General features: G+C 42.3%; 1 protein-coding gene across 26 annotated transcripts in view; it reads right to left on the reverse strand.

Moving 5' to 3' along the window:
- The window catches only part of ANK3 (ankyrin 3), a 281,101-nt gene that overhangs the window by 104,149 nt on the left and 164,723 nt on the right, over positions 1 to 12,229 (reverse strand). For all 26 annotated transcript variants that reach the window (XM_064717331.1, XM_064717334.1, XM_064717333.1 and 23 more), the window contains 3 exons: positions 12,002 to 12,100; positions 5,027 to 5,125; positions 372 to 569 (listed from right to left, as the gene is read on the reverse strand). In XM_064717331.1, the coding sequence (XP_064573401.1) occupies positions 372 to 569; positions 5,027 to 5,125; positions 12,002 to 12,100 (396 nt within the window). The remainder of the gene's footprint in view (positions 1 to 371; positions 570 to 5,026; positions 5,126 to 12,001; positions 12,101 to 12,229) is intronic.

The raw sequence follows: 12,229 nt of genomic DNA on the forward strand, positions 1-12,229 counted from the left end.
CTTAAACGTCACTGATTATTTTCTGTGTACAAACACTTGGAAAACAAGGATTCTCTCCATACCAAAAACTACAGCAGTTGTGTCTGCAGCTGTTTCATCTACTCATAATCATAAAAACCTACCAGGAGACAAAAGTGCTCTAGTTACACTAGAAATTCATAAATTACTGCTGACTGTCTGCAAGCAAAGGTCGTCTCTGATTGCAGGGTACATTATCAACACTTTGAACCCCGAGCGTTTGTTCTTGGGCTGTGGCAATAACAGCCCATCCTCTCTGTCAGCCATCAGCAGGCAGAAAACACCTCCCAGGAAGTCCCAGCACAACTTTGCAGGAATGTTTGGCTGTGAACAACACCCTGCTGCGTACTCACCAGTGCTTTGGCATTAGGATTGGCTTTCTTGTCCAAGAGAACCTTGGCGACTTTGTAGTGGCCGCAGTGGGCAGCGACATGCAGCGCAGTCAGGTAGTCATTGGTGACATCGTCCACAGGCACGTTGTGCTGGATCAGGAGCTGAACACAGTTTAGATGATCCCCTTGTGTTGCCATGTGCAATGGAGACAAACCATTCTGCAAACAGACAGACCCAGCAGCATGGGTTAGAGGATGCTCAGAGAAGGGAAACTCCTCTGTGCCGTTCTTGGGAGTGTTTGTTGTATGAAGAATTTTACAAGCCCAGAGAGAACCCAAAATAAACTTAACATGTTCAGTGTAAGGATGGGGGTTCTTACTCCAGCATTTGGAGCTTGTTTGGTAAGAGTTTGTAAGCAGGCCCACATTGAAAAATTGTCATAACATACCAGCCATGCTCTAAATGCAGCTTCCTTCCAGTCTCAGACAAGCTACTCAATTTACATGAGTTACATGAGGAACAGCACTTTGTGACTTTTAGCACTCCAGCCAGGGAATTTGCTGGTGTTTAAAGCTGAGTTAAACTCACCACTCTAAATGTGGCCTGCATAAACTAGGCAGGACAGCACAGGTCAGAGCATCACTCTGTGAACACTACAGCCTTCCTTCATCCCTCCACTCGTGTTTTCCTGAATGTGGGTTGTACACATGCTTACACCACATTATCCAGCTCTGGAGACCACTCTTCCCAATCCTCATTGGTAAAGCACCAGAAGTTTCAACTGGGCTAAAAATCTCTGAATAAAACCTCCATGCTGTGACCAACCAGCAGCAGTGGTAAAGCTGTTCCACCAGGGAAACACCTGGGAGAGACTCACGCACCAGTGAATTGTGTCTTGCCATGTTTAAAATAGTGAACAAGCTGCCAAAATATATTATATTTCCAGAATAAAACCACGAGAGAAAATTCTCAAAAAATTGAAAGGACTGACACTATTTCATGATGAAAGGTTAAAAATATACACCAGAAGGAAAGAGCCTTTGTTAGCAGCGGTACACAGCTCCTCCTCCCAGCTGTAGGGCTTTTTTTACTCGATTCTTCTGATGCCAAATTTAGTTTTGAGTGCAGCATCTATTCTTGTAGCAGCACACAATGGTTTATAAGCTGTAAGTGACTGCCAGCACACTGTGTCTGGAAACACAAACCTTTGCTCACAGGCGCAGTGCCCTCGTGTGACCGCAGCCAGCAAAGGCAAAACCAGCCGGGACCTCGGGCTCTGACACAGACCCTTCCCTCGGCCACGTGGAAACAGCCACAACTCCAAAGGAAGGTGGAAATACGCCGTGGAACAATACTTTAAATCGAGATGGAAGCAGGATGGTGAAAGCAAACAGGTGAATGCTGTCAGAGCTGGGGAGCAGCTTACAGGCAGTGCTGAGACACAGGCACTCTCGGACACAGCAACATCTTTCAACTAAGATTATCTCATGGGCATCTCACTTGTGATTTATGTTGGCTTGGATAAGCCTCTCTCCCATTCCCAAAGGCTACTACAGCAATTATCTGCATGGAAGCTTCATATCAGCAAGGCATTTTAAATGTTTTCACTGTCTTCTAGTGTAGTTAACAGTAGAACAAAAAAAGATTAATTTCCCTTGGTCACCAAGTCCTCCTGGTAGCAGTTTATAACTGATGATGCTTTAGAGGTAAGAGTAAAAAAATCATGAAACTTTAAACACCATCCTGCTCCATTTTTATAAGAAAGATCCTTTGGGTGAAAAGTGTCATTCTTCACAGCAATAGCCAATAAACCATAAACATTACTGATTAATGGAGTAAGAGATTGAGAAGTTGATATGGGACTCCCTCATAGAAGAGACTTATACCAAAAATACTGATGTGGATGGAAAAGAAAGCAAGAAACAGAGCTAATTTGGAAAATCAACAAAATACTTAATGAAAATCTGTCATGGACAAGAGAAGTGCAGCAGCTAGCCAGACCTCATGCAGAAAAGTAAGAGAAAAGACTGGATGCTAAAGAAGATAAAAAGACAAAAATAAAATTGGAAAACTGTGTTTTGTTACACCCTAAACTAGGCTTAGTTCTGTTGCAGTTGATGATTCTGTATAACCTTACAAGTTAATATTTCAATGCCACATGTAAAATAAAAATATTACATGTAAAGGTGTTCTCCAGGCCCAAGAGACAACCCAACAATGACCTTAAGAAGTGATCTGGTACTTTAGGATGGAGCCACTTTATAAATACTCTTATATTACTGTTTTTTTAAAGATTTCCAAGAAAATATTAAAAGGGAAAGAAGTTCAAGATTAATCAAAGATATTGCCCACTAAGGACCATAAGGTCACACCATACCTTAAAACAACCAAATAAAAAAAGCCTCAGAACAAAAGAGAACCACAGAGATGAAACAAAGAAACAACTGTCTGACTAGATATATGTAAAATTTCTGAGCTTATTTTGTAGCTGTGTGGCATTAACTTTATGGCAAGAAAAAAGAAGAAAAAAGACAGCCAAAGAAGTCTGGAAAACCAGTAATTAAAAAAAGATGGACAGCTACTGACAGGAACGTCATTTCTTCCATCCAAAATCACTGGCATGTTCAGGATGAGAATTCCCTTTTCATTTTGCCTGTAAAAACCCCCATACAATCCATTAGGCCACCACCTTTCCCTGAAAATAAATCTAAGGTACTTCCAGTGCAAAAAAGGGTCAGCACTACTCTAAACCATCTTTAGCAGGAAATAGCTATCAAACTGCAGCCTGGTTATTATTCTGAAAGAGTTTTATATAACATAAGAAAACTTTGTGAAGTTCAAATTCTTTCAAAGATGTGTCCTATTTCCAATAATACATGACTTAATTTGAAGAGAATGGAGCCACTTATTTCTGCAGAGGACAGTACTGCAGTTTAGTGCCAAATGAATGAATTCATTTATGCCGTTCAGAGGTACAGCTACTTCCGAGCTCACCTTCTGAAAGTGGCAAAATTAACACATCAGAAGGAAATGCAGGAAGCTCTGCACTTTGTTCTGTTCACTTTTTAACACGTAACAGCTTTCCCTCTTCCAGAGGAGGCTCTTATTTTGCAGAAGTTGTTTATATAAGCCTCTGCAGATCAACATCCAGTCTGTCTCTCAGCCTGAGGCAATTTCTAACCCACTATCCCTTGTAATCTGCCTGATTTTGTCTAGTGAACTCTGGGCTAGGCTCTGTGAGTCTGCTCAGGAGGAGCCACAAATTCAAAACCTACAGTCCTGGAACAGCAGCTCAAGTTTAGGGGTAACACCTGAAAATACAACATCCACTCAACACAGAAATGTAGTTCTTTAGGAGAGGTTTTCATTTACAATGGTGGAAATGGAAGAAATAGGGTGTATGTTTATGTGGGTGTCCTTTGGTTTGGTTTGTTGTTGTGGGGTTTTTTGTTTGGTTGGGGGTTTTGTGGTTTTGTTTTGGTGGTGGTTTGGGTTTTGTTTTTTTTCATTTAAGTAACAAAAAAAGCTTTTTGAGTGGGTGGAAGAGTTTTTCTCCCTGGAATATTAGTTCTAGGCTCCGAGAGTGGCAGATGTGGCCCAAAGGGCTCCTAGACAGCACCTTGTGGTTCTCCCCTGCTCATGGAGTTTGCAAGCTATGGCTGTGGGAGCCCATGGAAATTCCACATGCAGAGGATGGGTGAAAAGTGTCTGTCAGATTACCCATGACAGCCCTTGCCAGTGACTCACTGAGCAGAGGAAAGCTGGTGCCAACCTCCCCAAACAAATGCTAAATATAATCCAGTAATGGGGGGAAAAAGGAGGGGGGAGAAAAGCAGAATATATAGAAGGGTGCTGAGACAGAATAGGACAGGATGACAGAAAAGAAATAACAACAGAACAGGAATGTTGCTGCAACACACTGGTTACAGACTAAGGAAAAAAAAACCTGTAGTGGAAGGTTATCTTTGGAAAGAACCTCAACAAAGTGTACAGCCCAAATGTCATCCCTGAACGGGGAAGCCATGGATTGCAGTGGTGCAAAGCAGGCTGCTGCTCTGAGATTTGAAATCAGCAGTAACAGCACAGCAGAGACCACTGCCTGCAGAGTTCTGGCAAGTGCTTTCTTTAATGCCAGCCCTTGGGTTACAGCAATCTGTGCACCCTGGCACAGGTGATTTGAAATTACCAGGAAGAATTTTGCATGATAAACCGTAGAGAGACAGAAAAGAGAGAATCTGATAATCAGGCTAAGTCCTTAGGAAATATGAGCTGTCTCTGCAAAGGGACATTGCTCTATTTTTATCTCTTGTCTCTTCTCTAGCCTTAGGGTAGATTGGTACAAGCCGAAGATTTATTGTAATCACCGTGTATTTATTCCAGGATAGACACAGAGTTCTTCAGCTACTGAAATTCTGAGGGATAGGGTTGCCACACAAGCCTTTTTGGTTGGCACAGAAATCTTTTCTTGTATATCTGGATTTAACACATTTTACATATGCAGACGTGCTCTACATACGGCATTCACTTTGGAGAGCTCCCACACAGTTACTTTAAATAACCAAGAAATAGGAAAGTTATTGCCAAACCCTTAAATATATGAGACACACAGAATTATATCAGGAAAAAGAAAAAAAAAGGTGCAAGGATTATCCCACCGGGAAAGAGGATCAGTTACCTTGGTTTTGGAAAGAATAGGGGCACCACGATCCAGCAGCATTTCTACAACTTGCTCATGGCCACTTCTTGCTCCACAGTGGAGGGGGGTCAGCCCATCCTGTGGGACACAGAGTTATAGCTCATTAGTGTCAGACATGCTGAAGTCCTGCACGCTTTTGCAGAGGCCTGCGATGTCCCAGGAGGCTCATTAATTCCTGCAAGGCGCTGCTCTCCTGCAGATGAACACTTGAACCTGTTTGATTAAACCAACAGAGCACACCCTGGCTCTGATTTTCTGAACGTGTAAATAGCCATATCACATTGGTGTTTGTGCAATGGGGCTCCTTCCAGGCCCTCACTGCACATGCAAGAGAAAGATGAGATTGCACTTCAGGTGCTTTTTGCCTGCATGCCTTGGAGAAAAGTGGGTCTCTCATTTGTCAGCATGCATCAGAGTCAGTGGATAGCCAGTCGGTCTGAGAGGGGAAAAAAAATCCTCCTCAGACTTTTTTATTACACTGATTTTGACAAGTGTGCAGCAGATGAGAAAAGCATCTTAATCCCAGGTGATGGAAGTATGTTGGACTCACTTCTGTCTCTGTGCAGACTGTGCTTATGTGCTCCTCAGCTGAATGACTGGCCTGGAGTCAAGGCACACTGCCCATAGCCCTTTTGGAATAGTTTCCTTAGTAATAGTCAACATCCTATTGCTCGTTGGAAATGATGTCAAAGTTTTCAGAAACTTTGGTTTTTCCATTTACAAATCAAATAGGAAGGAGCTTTTCTCTGGTGTCTTCCACTGCTCTTATAACACATATGTTGTATTGTCTAGAATATGTGTGTCACATCATTTTTATACAAGGGATTATCTAAAATTCCCTCTCACATACTCTCTTCACACACATGCACTCCCCCTGCATTTCTGCATGACAACAAGTATTATTAAGGTACCTCTTTAATAATACTTTCCATGTGGAATTATAATATTCTTTCTTCCTTGGTAATTCCTAAACCACACTCTACTGGAATATCAGCTGAAGCCCTGCAAAGTGTGGAGGGCAGCCAGGGAGAGGGGGGACATGGTTCAGAGAGCCTTACATTCTCCTGCTTCTACATTTTTGCCTGCTCCTGATAAACCTATGGAAGATAACAGGTAGGAATGTTCATGATAAACTTTTCCTGCTACTTTCATTTAAAACTTGCATGGTTCTCATTGTGCCTGCTCTTTCACTTAAAGTAAGGAATAGATTTTTGACATAGATGAAAAAAATATTTTGGTTCAGACCTAGCTCCCTTAACTCAGGGAGTAATTTGTTCCCACAAGATGAATGCAGCTTGGCCCACAGTGTTCTTACTGACACCTCTCAAGGTGTAATTACAATAATTCTATTGTAATTTCTGCTTCTTCCTGCTATTTCAGCCCATAAAGTACTGGGAAGCGCATCTTGTTAAAATGATACTACACAAATTCAAGATATATTGCTCAAAACAAATAAAGACAGAGAAGATACCAAAACCCACAAATGAAGCATTTTTTTAGCCGAGTTGCAAATGTTTTGCCACAGCTTCACAAGTGTTTAAAATGGGTAATGCATATTTTTTATACCGGTAGCTCCCACAGGTGAGGGCATTTCATGTACTGAACAGACACAAACATTTGATATGAAAATATCACCTACAAAAAAAAAAAAAAAAAGAAAAACTTGTATGGGAAGGAAAATCAAACCTCAAACCCAGCAAGGCTAGGCAACTACAGACCTGTAGGCAACAGCTGAAGATCACCATGTACATTAGATTGTTCACTCTTTTTACTTCCTATAATTATCACATTCTGCAGGTACATCAAAGACAGATACTCAAGGAGATCAGGCACCAAAGTTAGAGACCATTTTCCAGATCCAACACCTCCCCAGCTCATTTCACCAACATACCATGGTTAGAACACACCATGCTCACAGAGAATGAGTCATCTCTGGTCATCTTCCTGTACCAGGCTAGACCCTTCCAGAGCACAGCACCCACCCCTTGTGGCTGACAAGGTTTCTGGGCTCAGGAGGAGCAAGCAGCCATGCTTGGCCAGCTGGACCTCATTCTGGGCCACACAGCAGTCACCACCAGCAGAGGCATCACTGGTGTGTGTCACTGGGGTGTGACACAACAGGACGATGCACGGGGGTGCTTGTCGGGACAGCTGATCTACAGCTATTGTTCCCATGATGTCAGGTCTCCCTCTGCAAAGAGCAAATACACCCCAAGACAGATAATTTAGCAGCATAGAATTATTTTTTTTTTGATAGTTTCAAAAGACACTATTCGCTGGTTTTGTTAATTGGTGCGTGACACAGAGCAGGTAAAGAAATGTGCAGGGGTAATCTAAAATGCAGATAAGAAATACTTCTTTTTTAAAAAGAGATTCTAAGATTAAAACAGACTGCTATGAGCTCAGCAAGACTTCACTGACTTTGTCAGGAGATCTTCTAGTTGCTTATTTACTGTTCACATAGACTATACCATGTGAAGCCTAAAATATATTACATGTATTAGGAAGCAAACTTGCCTTAATATGAGTCTGCAATGGCTCAGAAAAACCATTACAAACGATTATGACAATAATCTGCAGATTAAGGACTCTGTAAGTATGCACTGACATGATAAATCATATCATCTGTATTATCTATCCCTCCAGAGAGCCTGAGAGCAGCTTCAGCAAAGCCAGGAGGACAATAGGAGGAGCTATGATTAGGTACAAGCTTCCCATTAGCATTGCACACCCATCTCTGGGGCTGCTGCCTGCTTTAGCTTTTCTTTGAAACACACACAAATGAGACCTAAGCATTGTTTCTGGTCCCTGTTGACACTCAGGTACCTGTGTAGCTCTCTGATCTTGTTACACTAAACTGTCCTGAGACTGAGCCTTCCTGCTGCTGTGTGTTTCCTCAGCACCACGATGGCTTTAAGGGACCCTGAGCAGTGTGGGGTCAGCACAGAGCAGCCTCCTTGTGCTCCCCAGCTCCCTCTTCCCTGTCAATGCTCCCCCAGGATTCCCCTTGCATTGTGGCATGGGGAATTTCCCAAAGATTCCAAAGGGCTCTGTCCCACTCCATGCTCCAGCTCTCCTGAATTCTTCCCTCCTTTGGCAAACTATTGCAAACTGCCCCTTCCTGGGCAACAAACAAGGTTTGCTCTCTCTGCTCGTCACTCAGAATGCCAAGGCAGTGCCACTGCAGTTATTTCATATCTTAATACATGTGGGTTTTCTGGAGCAGCTTATGCATGATCTGATGCATCTTCAACGAGCATATCCCACGTGTTTTCATGCAGATATGTGTGCTGGGCCTGTTGTTCAGCTGCAAAATCAGTAGAATGAAGATTATAAACACTTACTGTTAATCCAGGCTAAAACTTGCTTGCTGCCTGCTTCAGACACAAATTCACTTTGGCATATACAGTATTAGACAGCCAAAGCAAATCAAGCTAATTTAATCAACCTCTCTAATTAAATTTTACTTTTTAAAGTCTTTTCTGGAAGACAGAAAAACATAATTAGGGCAACATTCAGTAAACATGTTACATGAGGCATTAACAGGCCTTTGCCCAGAATCTTGGCTAAAAACCAGAATGATTAAAGCTGCCCTGGCAGCACACAGTTCTTGAGGGGTACCCTTAAGAATTCAGTACCCAGCCCCAAATACCAGTTGCTAGACATCTCACACACAAAAAGAAAACAGAGGGAAGATGAACAGCTGGTTAAAATAAACAATGCAACATAGCGTGAACTAAAATGGAAAAAAAAAAAAGGCTTGTCTGAGTCTCAAAATAGTTTTAACATATTTTTGGGATGTGTCTCACATGTTCTCTCAAGTCCCAGCTACAGTGTGCAGGTGTGTAAGAGTATAATGGTGCTCATCAAATCCCAGTCCTAATGAATCCAGAGAAAGTGGGAGCTCCTGGATTACTTTTACAGTAATTTAAACAGGATAAGGATTTAGCCCTTCGTGTTAACCTTTTGTGCAGCACTTCAGCACTGCAGTTTCCTGGACCATCTGTCAGCAGCAAATGCAAATGCTCATGTTAATGACTAAGGAAAAGAAATCATTACCTCAACTTACTTATTGCTCAGGAAAGGCTTTTCATTAATTTACCTATAAAACTATTTGTTTTGTGAACAATAAAAAAAAGTATTATGTGGAGAGTATTCCAGTATCCCATACAGAGTATGGATTGCAGGAACAAAATGCCAGCTGAATAGATAAATCTGTCCCATCTAAGAGTCAGAGTAGCAAATCCTGGCTCTGTTGGTCAGCAACACAAAACAGTATGTTCTGCATTCTCATTTAAAGGTGAGATACAGACATGAAACAGGAGAAACAAAGGTCTCAGAGTTTCTCCCCCTGAGCAGTAAAACTACAAATTTCAAGATTTTTTTTTTAATCCTTTCATAAGGGTACAGAACCTTTGCCATTTACCTTTAAGAAGGTATTTTATCTTCAATAATCAATCTTTGAATTAAACAATATCAAATGCCCAAGACAAAAAAACTATCCTAATAGAAAAAAAAAAATCTGCTTATCTCTTACATACAAAAATTCTGTAAATCTCTTAGAAAAAAACAGGAAAAATGAGAGGGGTCTCACATTTATAAATATGGCACTAGGAGACTCACTCGTTTTCACATGCAAATCCCACCTGTTATCAAGCTGTGTGTGCATTCAGCATCTGCCCCTCACAGAACACACAATGATGCTGGGCTCTGCCTGGGCAATCAGCTGATAAGCAGGGCTTGACACATGTATCAGAAAAGACAGCCTCAGCTGCTCTTTGCCTTTCAATGCATTCAGCAGTGGTGATGCTGTGGTAAAGGATATGACCAGAGCCTTTGTCACCCTGTATTTTTGTAGGGCCATTCTATATCTGGGACATTGAAAAGAAAAATAGTAATAAAAAAATAAAATAATAGCTACAAGGTTGACATATCTTAATTGGAAAACAACATTGGGTCAGGTTGGAACAACAGGAGAGATTTAGCAGGAACATGTGTTGTGCCAGCTCAGAGCAATTCATCTTTGCTGTTGAATATGAGAAGCAGGCAGGCTCTCCTGAAGCAATGCCCTGTTTCACCCTGCACCTCTCAGCCTTCTCTGGCTTTTGGCACTGATGTGTGAGCCCTGCTGGTGGCTGCTCCCTCTGGGGATCCTGCAGGGTGTGGGGTTCCAGGAGCCGCCCCGAGCGCAGCCTCACCCAGCCCCGACTGCAGGACAGCTCCCCTGCCAGAGCCAGCCAGCATACCGTGAGTGACACACATCCAGCTGGAGCTGTGCACATCCCTCCCGGCCTCTGCACAGGATGGGTGCCTGGGCCAGCAGGCAGGCTCTGGGGGAGCCAGGAAAAACAAGGCAGCGCTTCGTGAGCCACGCTCATCGCTGCCTTCGCCTCGGTGGGAAGCTGTGCCAGCCTCAGGAGCTGTTAATGCTTCTGCCCCTCTTCCTAGATCCTGTTTCCGTCCCAGCCTGTATTTTTAGTTACATAAATTATCCCAGTGTCTGACCCCGAGCTTGTGACAGAGGAAATGAAGCAGAGCACGAATTTTCCTAACTGAAAGAACTAACTTGACTCCAGCTATTTAAAGTACTGTTCCCTAATGATTTGGACTGCAGTGGGCCATACAAATACTTGCAGAGGGAAGCAGCCAATCCCCCACCAGGTCCCCTTCTCCCTGCTCTGACCAAATTACACACTACCAAACAGTGTCCCTCCCCACCACAAGGCAGAAGCACACTCCTTATCCTGGTACCCCTATGTGGCACAGAGGAGGCTGGAATTTCAGTGCAGGAACTATACCCACTGTCCACATTACCCATGAAAAGTCATTCATCTTTTCCATGTTATTACCCAACTAGAAAAGAACTTAAAACATTTTAGAAATAAACCATCAGCTACTAAAGGTAAAATAGAAGCAATAAGGAAGAACATGTGGAAAGATGACAAAATAAACTGACCCAGTTTCTGAATTCGACAGAGAACAAAAACACAAATGTGCCTAACAAGCACTGCAGGAAGTCTCAGGCACTACAGTAACCAAACAAAAACCTGTGAATACAGGAACAACTGCAGAAAAACTATTCTTAGGTTTTTCACTTATTTTGCTTAGAATGATTCTGAACGTATACAGGTGAATTCAAAATGGAAAAGGTAGAGGTGATAAATTAATATGTCAAGAAAATTATAATTGTCAGAAAGTTACTGGGACAGCTCTCGACAGTTACCTCTCACACACAGGAGTGTGTTGCAAAGACTGCCCTGACAGCCCACAGCACCACTAGCTCCAGATTTATGATTTACTTCCGAACATTTGAACTTTTTCCTTCTTTCTCTCTTTTTTTTTTTTTTTCTTCTGCTGTATAAGTAAATAAAATATCCCTGGCTTGGTTGGGTTTTAACTACAGCAGTTAAAAACTCAATGCATGTGGTTATGTCTAAGTCACTCAGGGCACTGAGTTAGGTGTCAGCCTGATGGAAACCATCCCTGTGCCTGCCCCATGTGCTGACAAATCCCACACAGAGCCTGAGCTGCAGCAGAATCATCAGCCACAGCACACTCTGTGACACTGCCTGTGGATAGAGAAAGGCAAACACATAATGCAGTTCAAAGTTACCCTGCTAGCATTCAAATTCTGAAATATCTGACTAAAATTGTCTTTAGCATCCTCCTGTACATTCACCTCTACTCCCAAGTAGATAAAAGCAGCTCCTAATTAAACACTGGAAAGGGAACATGGAAAATGGTTGGCTCTGAGCTTTGCCATCCTTGGTGCTTCACACACTGCTGTAAGAGATGTAAAATGTTAGTATCCTACTGCAATAATTTCATTAAAAATAAATGCAGTGCAGCTGTAGCAGCCTCCTGGGAAGATGAATGATTTAAGCTCTACAGCATCACTCAGGTCAGAGGCAGGCATTCCACACAGCCACTTACAGCACTCACACTTGAGCTTACCCTTGTTTTGGCATCAATTTTAGCTCCTCGATCCAGTAGGAGTTTGACCATATTTGCATTTCCTCTTTTTGATGCAACGTGCAACGGTGTGATATCATTCTGTGGAAGAAAACAACATGAAAATAAATATGCATATGTCTGTCTTTCATGAATTCCATTTTTGGTTTGCTCACAAAGTGGATTATGCCCAATTTGCTAAATCATAACACAGTTTGTTTCCCTGGGAGC

This window comes from Zonotrichia leucophrys, chromosome 6 (genome assembly GCF_028769735.1).
Source record: "Zonotrichia leucophrys gambelii isolate GWCS_2022_RI chromosome 6, RI_Zleu_2.0, whole genome shotgun sequence".
NCBI lineage: Eukaryota > Metazoa > Chordata > Aves > Passeriformes > Passerellidae > Zonotrichia > Zonotrichia leucophrys.